Source organism: Buteo buteo, chromosome 10, assembly GCF_964188355.1.
Source record: "Buteo buteo chromosome 10, bButBut1.hap1.1, whole genome shotgun sequence".
Classification (NCBI taxonomy): Eukaryota; Metazoa; Chordata; class Aves; order Accipitriformes; family Accipitridae; genus Buteo; species Buteo buteo.
Genome location: NC_134180.1, coordinates 43,829,358 through 43,843,963, shown reverse-complemented (window position 1 = coordinate 43,843,963; position 14,606 = coordinate 43,829,358). Strand labels below are relative to the sequence as shown.

General features: G+C 39.8%; 1 protein-coding gene across 2 annotated transcripts; it reads left to right on the top strand.

Moving 5' to 3' along the window:
• The first annotated feature begins 1,625 nt into the window (after nucleotides 1-1,625).
• On the top strand, nucleotides 1,626-13,897 carry ZRANB2 (zinc finger RANBP2-type containing 2). Of its 2 annotated transcripts, none has more exons than XM_075037376.1 (10): nucleotides 1,626-1,751; nucleotides 2,159-2,211; nucleotides 2,345-2,453; nucleotides 3,767-3,849; nucleotides 5,454-5,530; nucleotides 6,108-6,245; nucleotides 7,113-7,279; nucleotides 9,512-9,598; nucleotides 11,366-11,530; nucleotides 12,070-13,897. In XM_075037376.1, the coding sequence occupies exons 1-10, from the start codon at nucleotides 1,696-1,698 to the stop codon at nucleotides 12,131-12,133; spliced, it is 999 nt and encodes a 332-aa protein (XP_074893477.1). In that variant the 5' UTR covers nucleotides 1,626-1,695; the 3' UTR covers nucleotides 12,134-13,897. The 2 variants fall into 2 exon arrangements, with proteins under 2 accessions (XP_074893477.1, XP_074893475.1); XM_075037374.1 differs by having other exon boundaries at nucleotides 7,113-7,285.
• The last annotated feature ends 709 nt before the right edge of the window (nucleotides 13,898-14,606 follow it).

The window sequence follows — 14,606 nt, the reverse complement described above, 5'->3', positions numbered from 1 at the left end:
TTCTTAAATAGGCTGTGTACACAAACACCAGTGCAGCGCAGGACCTGCTGCTGGTGTACGGGCAGTCCTGACCAGTGAGCTCTGCAGCAGCTGCCCTGCCACCATCTCCTTTTCACCTGGTACTTTCCCTTTGTTCTTCTAATTCTGGGGTAGATAAAAGCAAGACTTTTCACAGCCCTTGTTCAAAATTCCAGCACAGCACCTTCTCCGGCTGCAGAAAAGTGCAGGTTTAGTCCTCCCCGATTATTATGGGCGTTTTTTAAGTGGGAATTTGTACACAGCCTTCTGCAGCAGACAAACCAGATGCCCCAACACATCTTCCCAGTGCACCCATGCTGTTTTATACTTTTATAAATAACTAGCAATAACACTGTCATCTTGCCTCATGACCTGGAGAGTGGATGTGATAAAAACCAGTCCCATAACCAGATTCCAGATAATTTTTCCACAGGATGTGGCTACAGCACGGGAGGGAAAGGGATTAAAAACTGCCAGGAAAATAACATTTGCTATAAATATTGCATGTACTTAATTAGGTAATGCTGGTCAACCTAAGCGCGGCAGATCTTGCCAGATCATTTCCAGTCCAAAAAGAAAAGAGAAAGGGGATCGGAGGCAGTTTGAAAGAGGAGCTGCCAAGAGAATAGCCGTGCCAGCGCTGCTCCGAAGTGGCTGCACTCAGCCGGCACAGCCACGGCCATGGCCACAGCCACAGGCACAACCATGGCCACAGCCACGGCCATGGGCACAACCACGGCCATGGCCACAGCCACGGGCACAACCATGGCCACGGCCACGGCCACGGGCACCCCAGTCACTGACTGGGAAATGGAGGCCAGCATCCCACTGCTGAAACAGCCACCGGCAAACCATGGAGTGGTTTTGTAATCGTAATTTAAAAAGCTTTTTTTTTTTAAATAATGGATTTACTTGAACACTCTAACATTAATATTCATACCGGTGCTCTGTCTTGTTCATATTTAAAATGCTCTGTGTGTTCTTATGGGGATTTCCTTGAGGCCATCACACTGAGAAGCCAGTCTGAACCTTGCGCGCTCTCTCGTCTGTGAAAACAAGACCCCATTTACTTTCTTTTTCATTCTATACCCGCAACTGACGGTTTCTCAGTTTGTTTTACTGAAGTGAAGGTGTACACGCTGGCATTCTCCGGCTCTCGAGGAGGAGCCTGGGCAGTTCTGACTTCGGGGTGACAGAGCCACAGCAACAGCTGGAGGAAAAGAAACTGCCACGAGCAAATGAGCTCATCCACGAGCGGTCACCACCCTTCCAGGGCTGACGAAGGCTCCCTTGCCCCGCCGGGCCGGTCCCCCGGCCCCCATGGCGGCCCCCTGACCCGCTCCCGCCCTTTCTCCTCAGGCACTCAGCCCGCCCACGGCGGCCGCCGGCACGAGCGCCCCGCACTGCGCATGCGCCGCCACCTCCTCGCCGCCGCAGGCGGCCCTCCGGCCCGCTGGGGGGCGCCCTTCCCTCCCCATCCCCGCCCCCTTCCCGCGGCCGGGCTGAGGCGTCCGAGCCGCTGCCTGACCAAAATCCCCCCCGGCGGGCGGCCCGGCTCGTTGAGGCGGCAGGGCGCAGGCGCGGCGGACAGACCGCCCAGCGTAGGACCCCGGTCCTCTTCCGCGGCGGCGGCGGCGGCGGCGGCGGCGCTGGGCGCTGGGCTCGGCGGGGCCCAAGATGTCGACCAAGAATTTCCGAGTGAGCGACGGGGACTGGATCTGCCCCGACAAGAAGTGAGCGTGGGCGGCGGAGCGGGGGGTGTCCGTGTGTCCGTCCGCCGTGGGGTCCGGGGCAGGACAGTCCCGCGGGACAGCACCAGCTCCGGGCCGCCCTGGGGGAGCCGCGGCCGCCGGGTCTCGGGGGGCGGCCGCCCTCCCTCTTTCCCTCCCTCCTTCCCACCCGAGTTTCCCTGCAGGGTCTCACAGCTCCTGGCCCCCACCGCCCAGCGGGTCCGGCACCGGCCGCTCCCCCCCCCCCCCCCCCCCCCCGCCCTCCGGCTCGGGCACGGCCTGAGAAACTTCGTGGTTTAATTTGGAACAAGTTCAGTTCGCAATATAAAGGTGTTTTTCTTTAATTCTGGTATGCGTGCGCTTTCCAGCGTTAACTGGCGTCTTCGTTCTCTTTCTGTTCTTATTTTCAGGTGTGGGAATGTTAACTTTGCTAGACGAACCAGCTGTAACAGATGTGGAAGAGGTGAGTATCTGAGAGGATCTATCTCTTTCTTTTTGAAACAAAAGAATATTAAATCTCTTTAATTAATCGTGAAGCAAGATGTTTGAGAACTGTTTGTTTTTTGTCGTTGTGTTTGTTTCTTTTTCTTTTCCAGAAAAAACGACAGAAGCCAAAATGATGAAAGCTGGAGGGACTGAAATAGGAAAGACACTTGCTGAAAAGAGTCGTGGCCTCTTCAGTGCTAACGACTGGCAGTGTAAAACGTACGCCCTTTTAAAAAATGCAGAGTGTTTTCTTAGAGCCGCACAACACCACCACACCTACAATACGATACTTAATTTTGTCAGTATAGATTTACTTGTGCTGATGAGAGGAGTGATAAAAACTCACACCTATTCCACTAGTAGTGTGTTGCTGTGAGGATAGCATTAGTTTTTGTTCGCTGGACAGCAGTTACTTAATTAACATGACTGGAAAAAGATTGAAAAAATCAAGATTAGACAGGTAAAAGTTCATGTTCTGATAAGCTGAGACACTTCTCAAGTTTGGAAGAAACGCGTAGATGGAAGTAACACCTTCATTGCAGTATATTTTATTGCTAATGTTCACTAAATATTTAACAAGTAAAGTTTAGCACATAGCTAAATTCTTAGCTGTTTCCCCAGGCCATCAATTGAGAATATGAAGATCTAAATTAGGAAAGGACTACTTCAATGATATGCTTGGATTTTTGAAAGGTGCTTTCAGATTTTCTGGAGCACTTTTAAGGTTTTCCATTTTTGCCAATTGAGTAAGCTGTCTGACCAGTGAAATCTGGAGGTTTTTTTATTTTTGTCTGTCGGAACTTAGCTGCATTCAGCCTGATGGGTTTCCATTTGCACTGTTCTGCAGCACGAGACAGGCAGGTTTCCTGGGCAGCGCCATGGGTCCCCATGTCTGAGGGAATCCACTTGATGCCACGCTTCAGGATTGTCGTGTCTTTCCAAGTTCATAGCTAGGCTGTGTCTTGTGGACCTCCTCCTCTCCTCTTTGGGACTGAGCAGCATTCTGATGATAGTGTTACAGATGGATGAAGTACGAGTGGCCTTTTAGGATGCTGTAAGATAGAAATGCAGCATATGCGGAAGCATTATAACTAGCTGTGCATCAGTGGATGACGGTGACTGCTCATGAGCATTATTCCCGTGGTAGCTTCTTTGTTAACTCCCCTGAACTGTGAATGCCACTAGTGGAGAGTAGTGAGGAATTTTAACACTTCTTGTGTAGTCTTACTTCTGTTAACTTGTCTGCCTACCTGCCTATTACTTCTGCTTCTTTCCCCTTGATTGATACAGTATGATCCTCTTCCCATCATCCTCGTGCTGGTGAAATACCCGTAGACTCTCTTGCAGTTTTTTGTGTCTTGGTGACTGTTGGCCTTGGAGTTAATTGTGTTGTACTGGTGACTGCAAATCACGGCTAAAACTCGGCAAATACATTTTTATGATTTTTTTTTTTAAGTGTTGCCTCAACACTTAAGCTTTTTGATTTGAATGAAATGTTTCTTATTTCTGTTTTCTTCTTTTTGCCTCTGAAGATGTGGTAATGTGAACTGGGCCAGAAGATCAGAATGTAATATGTGTAATACTCCAAAGTATGCTAAATTGGAGGAAAGGACAGGTAAGGTGTATATGGTTTTAAAATACTGAAATTACTGTACAAAAGCTTATTTTTATAAATCACAATGTAATTTAACTAAAGGGATTGTTTCTGCAGCAGAACTAGCAAAGTTGAATGATCTTCCATATGTAAATAAATCTGTAGGTTCTTAGACTTGATTACTTTTAGTAGTGTGTAAAGTATGTGGTGGTTTCATTTGGAAAGTCAATGAATATTCAGCTTAAATTGCCTCTGTATTTGATTTTTATACAAAGGCATTTGGAAGGAGTAATGCAGTGTTTTATTAAACTCCAAAAGGTCTCGTGTATATGTTGTGTCTGACTGTGGAGGACTGAGCAGTCACAAGAACAGCATTAAAGGCTGTATAGATTAGACTGTTATCTCTTAATGAGGTTTGAGGTTTGGTCACAGTGTGACACATTTAAAGTTCCTCCTGCATTAGCAATGAACCTGGTGGTAACTAGAACAGAAGATATCCTTACAGGGCGGTCATAACTATTTATACTGTTACCTCTGCAAACGGGATCAGGCAGAGAATGTAATGTATAGAGTGTAACACTAATGCATAGAAAAAAAGCAGCATGGAGAAGAGCACAGAGCTTATTATTCAAAAGGAAAAAGAATATTTTTAAATATTTTTGTTTAATATTTGGATAATATTGAAGAATAATATTTAATTCTATTTCCTATAATATTTCATAAATTGAATATTTTTGATAATTAATTTTTCAAGTTCTGGTGTCCTTCAGAGTAAATTTACAGTCACGTGCAGGACACCTAGCATGTTGCACATGCTTTCAGTAAATTACAAAGTCAGCTGACATTAAAATGAGCCGTTGAAGTTTTCCACTTACGTTATACAAAGGAATAGAAAGATTCTTAAGGCAGATCTTGGCAGTTGTACAATTCAGTGCAACTACAGGATGCTTTTATTCCTATTGCTCCCTGAGGATATATACGTGACTTGTATGTCACAGAACAATTGCGATATGGGAGCAGACTGGCATGCCCAGAAGCCAGCAAGGAGGCTGCATGCATGTAGGACCTGTCTGTGGCAAAGGGGCTGCAGCAACACCAGCAGCTGGGAAAGCAGTTTGCCGGTGTTGCCCTCACCTCACGTTTCATTGCCTGCTTTCCCCAGTTGGCTACTGGCTGCTCTCAGAGGTGGGATTTTGGTCTTCAAGGGCTGTAGCCTTTACTCTAGCCCTTTGGAGATGTTCTTGTGTTTATCCACACCAAGGCAATTGTCAGACACTGCAGCCCTGCCAGAGCTCTTCTGGGAAGCTGGTTGCTCAGCACAGCTGTAATCCTGAATTTTTTTCTTTTTTTTTTTTTTTTCCCATTCTTTTAAAAGCTGTTGCTTCTGTGTTGTTTATGTGTCTTAATCCATTTTCTCAATTAGGTTTCTGAAGAACTATGTTTAATAAACATGTGTGGGAACAATTCATGTTCCTCTTGAGATCATGTTACATTCTTATGGCATATATTTATAAATCCACTGAAGGCTTCCAGAGCCTGTGTGAAAGTTTATTATAAACTTCGTGTTTAATGTAGCTGAATTTGGTGCAGCTCAAGAGATTGTCTTGTTTTACCCCTTTTTAAAGGATACGGAGGAGGATTTAATGAACGAGAGAATGTTGAATATATAGAACGTGAAGAATCAGATGGGGAGTATGATGAGGTAAGATTAGGTGCAGGTGTTACTCTGGAGAGACGCGTGTTGTGTGATTTGTGTTTAGGATGTGTGCATTTGCATTTCCTTAAAGGGAAAAGCGCAAGTCAGGAATACATTGTGATGCATCTTTTTGTCAAATGCTCAAGTGTGAAAGTTTTGAACTGAAAGTGACTGCATCTGTTTTGTCTTTTGGGGGGTTAAAAACTTAAGAATGAGTTCAAATTAAACTGGTACAAGCTGAGTTCATTAAACTTCTTAGGGAGCTGGCTTCAGGGTCATGCATGTTGTTCTCAGCCAGATGTTCAACACTGTTTTATAAAGATAACCCATAGACACGAGTATGAAATACTCTTTTGTTAAATTCAGATTTCTATTAATCTTGTCTGTGGGTACTAATTGTATCTAAGATAAGTAGGTCTTTAGGAAGTTTCTTGTTGCTAATTGGTTTCCTGATACTTTTCCTTCCCTTTGAGCAATACCTTGTTTGAAATTGATGTATATTTTCTCATAGAAGTTTTATGAAAAAATACAGTTGGAAGTTACTTTTGATTAAATTGTATTCTAACGGAATAAAATTTCTTAGTTTGGACGCAAAAAGAAAAAGTACAGAGGGAAGCCGGTTGGTCCTGCATCTATCCTGAAGGAAGTAGAAGATAAGGAATCTGAAGGGGAAGATGAGGAGGATGAGGATGAAGATCTCTCTAAATATAAATTGGATGAGGTAGCATGTTCTGTTTTTTTCCTAGAAATTATTTTTTAATTATTATTACAGTGCTGTTTAGTATTAGTAGGTGAGGTTTCATCTGTATTTTGAGCTGCCTTTAGAGCAATGTAAAGGAGTAGCTATCAGAGTATTGCAGTCTACAGCTTCTATAAAGTTTGTGCACAAGCTTTGTTTTGTTCTAAATACCTGCATTCAGAGATGTATAATTTTTTTTAAACCATAAAAAATTAAAAGCTTATCTGAGATCAGAATAAAAAAATTTTGAGATCTTTATTTGGAGCCTGTATGTATGGTTACCATATAAAGGGAATGTTCTTGAATTTTATTCTTAGCCTTTTAAAACCATGTCAGATTTATTTTTGATAAAAGGGAATAAAATATTCAGAGATTGTTTTCATCTTTCCTGAAATGCATGATCATCACGTATTGGATTGTCCACATCTTTGGACAACAGTCGTGCAGAGACATGCGTATGTGCTTATTTTTAACACAGCAGTCACCAAATTCTGCATATGAAACATGTCTCTGCAGAGTTATGCTATGGTTATAGATTTTGAGCCTGAAAATTCTTCCAGGCACTCATTTAAAATAACTGGTAAAAATGAATGTCTGTATTTTCATTAACATCATTAAGTATCAGAAAATGGGACTTCAGATGGGGGTTTTATAGTTTGCTTTGAAAGACAAATTTTCAGTCACTCTTTACTCTTAAAATTTTTGGATCTCATTAAATGCACTAACAACAGTATTTTCAAAGGTTTGAAAAAAAGCACAAAATAAACCACAGAATAAGCAAAAAACACTAACTGAAGAAAACAATCAAAATATTTCTTAAGTATTTTTTTTATATCTGCATTTTTTCAGGATGAGGATGAAGATGATGCTGACCTTTCAAAATATAATCTTGATGCCAGTGAAGAAGAGGACACTAATAAGAAAAAGAAATCCAATAGGCGCAGTCGTTCTAAGTCTCGATCTTCCCACTCACGATCTTCATCGCGCTCATCCTCTCATTCAAGCTCAAGGTCTAGGTCCAGGTAAACGGGTACAGGTCACGGGTAACGCCAGGCAAAATGTCAGTATCTAACTTCTTTATTTACTTTTTTTTTCTTGATTGCCTTACAGTTTTAGTTTCATAATGTTAACAATTCTATGTACAGAATTTACACAGGTAGATAATGTTCTTTTCTGACCTTCTGTGAGCCCTCAGTAGGGAGGCTTCATATGTCTTGTTGCTTGTTTTAGTAAATTTAAGTTGGTATTTCAATTGAGTCCTTCAACAAAATGTAAAAATATAACTTATTTTCAATTTCATTTTTAGGCTTGTTGGCCATATGTGATTCAATGGGTGAACTTTTTTTAGCAATGTTAAGTAGAGTTGTTGAACAGAGAAGCAGAAGGGTGGTATTGTTCAAGTGGGAGGAGGTGGCAGAAGAGGGCAGTGATGATGCAGTTCGGACAGATTCAGTGAAAGGACAGAATGGAAAATATCCTGGAAATAAAGACGAGAAACTTGAACTTAGTTTGTTGGCAAGCGGCAAAGCTTTAAGTACAGTGGCAACGTTGTCAGAATAACACTAAAGGTTTATACTGATAATGGAGCCACAAAAAAGTTTACTGGGTAGATTTAAGATCTCACATTATTATTTAAATTCAGTAATATATGAACAATTCCATAAATGTGTAATCACATGATATAAATCATGTAGCTTTTTAGCTGCCTTACAACTAATACAAGGATGATACTGATAAGTTTAAAACCTCAAATCGGTACTAGCTCATAGGGTTATACATGAAGTTCATATACGTAAAGTTCAAGTTTCTTCTAATCTTCCTAGCTTTGTAACTGCCACTCTCTGCTCTCACCACTGGGATCACTGCCCTCATTCTTCAGACCCTCATACTAACCAGATGTCAGCCTGTGTCTTGGTTTTGTCTTTCTCCCCATTGCTGTCATGCTTTTTTTCATGCTGCCTCTTCTATGAAAAATTATGTTCTTCACCATATGTATTGTCGGCCTCCCTGCTCCTTCAAATGCCATCTTGAGATGTGTATTTGCAGCCTGGTTCCAAGGAGCAGCACTAAGTGAATAATAGTGACTGAGCTTACTGGCTCTCAGCATTTTTTGTAAATGAAGTGAGATGTGGAGCAAGATCTTTGAGGAAGTGGCTGTATTGTCCTGTGTGAGGACAGTACGCTGCCAGTATGGGCTGCATTTGAGTATAATTCTTAGGTTTAGGAGTGGGAAGGTCAAAGACAGAACTTCATCTGGCCCTAACTTTGTTTGTTAATTCAGAAATGTTAACAGGGAGGTAAAAAATAGCTTATCATAACTGACATTTGCTAGGGATCTTTCAACTCTCTGTTGAACTTTTTGCTTCTAGCTACAGATGATTAATTGGAAATATCAGTTGCCATTTGTGGATACTTCTTTGTGTTTTTTAAAAAAGTTTAAATATATTTTCTGGTTAGCATGTGTTCATACCACTTCTGTTTTGCACAGAAGAGTGCAAAGTGAGAAAGACATGGTAACAATATAAACTGAGAGATTGACAGCATGTATAATACATTTTTCCTGAAAAGACTATTAGAATTTGATTGCAATGCCTTCTTTTTACAATGGTTACTGCAAGTCCGCTACCGTTTTTGCATATCTTTTGTGGTTTGTGCTTTAAAGAAAAACCATCAACACGAAAAATTTTAAAATTATTTTGACTAGTTACAAGTAGTGTTAGATATGTCTGTATTTTAGCAAAGAATTAACTACTACTAAATTTTTAATGCAGGGGGAAATCTTTATGAAACTTGAAACTGCTTACAAAATGCTTGTGAGAGCTGACTTGGGGAAAATTTGAGCTAGCTAGCCCTAATACTCTTACCTGCTTTACTTTTCAAAGAAACTGATGGTTTTCAAGTTAAGGCACAAATTAAAAGCTAAGGCATTGATTTCATGAAATAGTTAATAGATATGCAGTTGTTTCATTTTGCCAAATAACTGCAATACTGTTTAATTTTTGTGCTTTGTTTTAGGAAACGTAATAAAAAGCTGACTATAAATTTTTTTAATGCATCATCTTAGTATGTTAAAGTTGCTGTTTTAAAATGTACTATGGTGATAGTGGGGGAGTAGGAGGAAATTGTCACTTCTTTAGTGACTCTAGGCCAAATTGTATTGATGCATCGCTGCCTCTACTCCTAACAGTAGTAGTTACTCTGCTAAATAAAGTCAGACACTGGAAAAAAAATCTTCCATGTTGTTTCAGGTCCCATTCAAGAAGTTCTTCCAGTTCCAGATCAAGATCTCGTTCCAGTTCCAGAGAACACTCTAGATCTCGTGGGTCGAAATCAAGGTGAATGAGGTAGCACTCTCTCCTTGCAGAGAGAAAAAAGGGCAGAAGAACCAACCGCTTGTTGATTTCATCGTAAAATTATGCTGGTCAAAAAAACATTAACTCATTTTTATCTTGGAAGTCAGAATTCCTGGGGTCTCTGCACGAGGTTGTTGCCACTACAGATGTGTTTCTTGAGAATGCGAGGTTTTGGTTGAAGAGTTTAAGTCTGATCTAAGCTAGACAAGTGGACGCCACAGATCTTCACTTTGAAGGAAGAAGAAATTGAATGCATGTTTACTTGCTTCAGTAATTTTTGCTGTTTTTACTATTTCCACTTTGGCTACTTGATGTGGAAGAACATTAGAAAATATGCTAGACTGCTGGTTTTGTGTTTAGTGATAACTTATTTAACATACCTAACTTCCACTAGATAGTGCTGCTATTGTCTTTATAAATGTGGGGGGAATGTATAAAAATGTTGATAGCACATCATGTGAGAAGCTGACAAGAGTTTGAGCTAGCTGACCTTTTCTGTATAGCAGTTACTGACTTGTGTGGGGAAAAGTAACAAAAGCACCAAGTTCCTTGAGGTGTCCTTGCACAGGCATCCTGTTGGCAGGACTTTTCCTTTTGCGATGGAATGAAGAACTGTCCCATCTCCATGCATGCAGAGAATCTTAAAACTGTAAATAAGGAAGTTTGAGTTGGGAAGACCAATCACAAATGGTGCTACTGCCCTTTGGCGGCAGAAATGTGCTATGGATTGCCACATGAGGGTCAGTGCGAGATGGAATTGATACTTTTAGGAAGAGAAAAAGGGTGCCTGTGCCCCCACTAGATGCTGAAGTGACTCGTCAGCCGAGCTGGGTTATTTGCTTGTGCCACACAGCATCCACTGAGAGTCCTCAGTGTATTAGCTTATGTGAAATAAGACTGCTTTGTTATTTACAATGAGAACCCTGAAAGTATTTTTACCAACAACATGCACTGTGTTGTTGGGTTTTTTTTTAATGTTTTATCCAGTTTACTGGAAAAAAAAAAATCCTGTTGGGTGTTTTTATACAATTTTGGAATTAGAGTTTAGGAATTTCTAGCTCTATTACTTTTTCCACAAGTCTTTTTTTTTCTTGGGTTTTTTAGATAACCAAAGTGATCTTTGAGTGCTTGTAAGTGAAGCTGGTTCATTATTTTTTTTTAATGCCAAAATGACTGTATTCTAAGAGATTTTTTTAAAATACTTTGTTGTAGAAGGTCTCATGCTCTACACAAATTTATTTTAAGATTTGAAATTTACCTTCTGAGGGTTTTTACTATTCTAGTAAGATGAACATTACTTTACAAATCTCCGGTGTGAAATAGCCATTAATATAATGTGAAACATTGTTAAATCAGAATTACATCTGTGGTTTTCAAGCCATTTTGCTTTGTGAATTTAACTGCTGAGGAAGGTCCTCATATAGGCTACTTCCTGTCCCAGTCTCCCATGGCTTCTTTGTCAAAATGCATCATTCTGGTGAATACTGGAAAGAGGTTTCCAAAACATTGGTGGTCTGTATATCAAGAAACATTATTTAGCAAAATTTATTAGGAAAACTACCACGGCAGTAGAAGTCTTTATTGGCAGATAACTAAGGAGTAAGTATTAAAGCATCCACACATTTATTTGACAAAACACTGATGTAACTAGAGTAGTGAGTGTTCATGAGAACTGTCTCTTTTTGTTCTTTCTTTGTTCTTTCTATATTATACCAGAATTAAATCTGATTTATTTCTTAATCAATAAAGATCCAGCTCCAGGTCCTACAGGGGGTCTTCCACCCCAAGAAAAAGATCTTACTCAAGCTCTCGTTCATCATCTTCCCCTGAGAGAAGCAAGAAGCGAAGTCGTTCTAGATCTTCTTCATCTGGTGATCGCAAAAAAAGACGATCGAGATCACGGTCACCCGAAAGGTTTGGGTTTATGTAGAATAAGAATGGGTGTATTTAAATGTGTGATTTTTTTTTTTTTCCTGAAGGACTGAGATTCACTGGGAAAGAATTGAATCTGATCAGTTATTCTGATATTAAAAGTAGTTTTCTCACTTCCCCTACTCTTACTTCCTATTAAAACCTCTGTAATTGCTTTTTTCCGGCCCCCCAACCCCCACCCCAATGAAACTTCCTCCTGGTAGGAGCATGTTCCTTAGAAAGACCTGAGTCACCGTTCTTTTCAGTGTGTGAAAGTGTTAATGTGTACATTATTGATTTATTTTCATAAGTAAATATTGCATTTAGAAATTGTATTCTGCTTTCAGTCTTAAACTTACATTTTTAGTACTAAATTCACATTCATGAGCTTAAAGTGGTTTAAAGTTATTTCTATATTCTTATAAGGCCCCTATCAGATATACTTGGCTTCCAGCTATTATAGGATACAGACTACTCAAAGTGGATGCTAAAATTAATTTCAACTTATTTCTTTGCATGCTTTCTCCATTTATATCTTACAGACGCCGCAGATCGTCATCTGGATCTTCCCATTCTGGTTCCCGTACAAGTTCTAAAAAGAAATAATGTATTAAATCTCACATTTAAAAAAAAAAAAAAAATTCCAGTCAGTGCATGAGACATTTTTAAGAAGTTGGTGTCTTACTTGGTCAGAAGTGCTAAATCTGCTAGTAGAGATGCATGTCTGTCCTTGCTTTCTGGAAAACTGCAGCTTTGTTCATTCATGAAACAAAAAGTGAGGTAGCATTTTAAGCCATAAACTCCCCAGAGCAGGTGTGAAGTTTTATTATTTGAGTAAGGGGCAGGTTTATTTTTAAAGACTCAGTTACTCGATTCCTGGCTCTCTTAGATGTACGAGCAGGCACAGGTTGGATATGCTCTAATACCACTCTGCTCTTCGTGTGACAATTACGAAGCAGTATCTGAGGAATACAGGAAGAACTCATGAGCTTTCTGCATCCAACGCCCGAGCTTGTTTGACGTAGCTCGTATGGGACCACAAAAGATTAGCATAGCTGTAGGGCTGGTGTTACCCATTGGATGACAGTAGTGAGTACTTAGGTCTAATTATTTTTTGTTTTTCTGTGTTGAAGTAAAAGTATAGATGGATGCCCTTCTCTTTCGCTATGCTTAGTGCAAAATAGCTGTTAAATACCCAGTCCATCATATGATTTGGTAGAGAGTGAATTAGACTTCATTCCATCGAAGCGAGGATGTTTGAGACATTGGGCACTATCCTCTCCATTGCTCGAGTCTCATAGCTGCCAGTGCCTGTCACTAGAAATTATTTGCTGCAGTCAGCAAAGTGCCCTTTCTGCAGCGGGTACTGGCTATGGTATTTTCACATGCATGGACCCGGGACTCTGCGATCCTTTCTTGCAAAAGGATCATTTAGGAACTACTCTCGAGATGGAGGAATATGGAACTAGCTTCTCGGAATCAAGTGAAGCTTCTGCAGGCCATCTGTAAAATTCATTTTGGGCTGACTAAAATTTTCAAGGTATCTGAATTTTATTTATATTTAAAAATGAGAATTAATAAACTCTGTAGAAAGTTCTGACATCTTAAATGTGTTCTTCATCAGTCATTCTTTTTCCCTTAAATATAATTTATGGCTTAAAATGCTTTATTGAATCTATTTTACTAGCAATATCACATTAAAACTTGGTCTCTCTTGAGCTCCGTTTGGTTAAGAAAAGTTTAAGTATCTTCAGTGCCATGACAAGGTAAGTATGTTAAGGAAAATTCTTCTTTTTAAGCAAGTAAACAGCAATATATCTGCATTTATTTCAGTAATAAAACTTCCAAGCCCATATTTGACCACTCTCTTTAAATGAACTGCACAAAAACAAACGGAGCAAAATTTAAAAACTACATTCTGCTTTCTTTTATTTTTTATTTTTTTTTTAAGACACTTCTTTTGGACTGGTACATAAGCAAAATGTTTTTGTTGTAGAAATATTTTGATAATCTTTTTGCAGAAAAAAATGCTCTGCAGTTTCTTCTTTAATGCTTTCTTTTATATCTAATTTCAATGCTAAATGTGTGTAGATTGCACAAGAGCAGGTTAGTCTTGTAACTGTGCCTCTGACAACTTCAAAGTCCAACTACTAAATTGTAAAGATCAGATCAAATAGATGCTATGTTGTTAGCCTTTGGGTTTTTTCTTGTGCTTTGTATTAAAATTGTTGCTGTACTTAACAGATGAAAGTTTTTAAATTTAGCAAATGATAGGCTACAGACAAAGGAAAATTATGGTTTCTTTTGGCTTAGATAAAATGTAAGGCAAAATGATTCTGTAGACAAGTGTAAATAAAACCTGTGAGTCAACTGTGCAGTGAGTGCTTTCTCTTGGAAACATAAGCAAATCTTTCTTTATAACCTATACTAACAGTTATTTTGTTGTTGTTCTCTGTTACAGCAGTACAAGAAGGGCAGTATGTGCACTTACCTGGCCATATGTATCATATATTTTCAGATTGTTTCAGTTCTTTAAGTACTGAAAATATTTGTGGATTTAAGCAGCAGCATTCTTAAAATGAGCTTTTACAAAACTTCAAGGTATTTTCTTCTGTATGTGTTCCATATCTCCTTTTCAGAAAGTTTTTAGAGGAAGCAGTATGTTTAAATTATTTTGATTTCTACGTTTTAAAATACAACAGCACATCAACTATAGTAGTCTTTGCATGCCTGTTATAAGTGACACAAAAAAACCTCTTTGTAGTTACTGGATCGCAAATAAATTAGAACCAAGCTATTAGAACTAAACACGGTCCACCTCTGTTAAGACACAAAGCTAGATTAAGCTCAGGCAGCAAAAAGGTGTGGGTTTACTGTAGTAGAGGGGTTGTGTGGGTTGGGGCGGGTAGAATTATCTCCAGTGGCCTAGCAGGAAATTACTGTTTCACTAGAAAATATTTCCCTTGCTGTCAGTTTAGCCATTGGGGGCAGATAAATTGCTGCCTATAGAAATAAACTAGTATTTCTGTGCAGCTTTATCAAAGATCAGTGGAGTTTGTCATGGCAAAGGGGGAAGTGT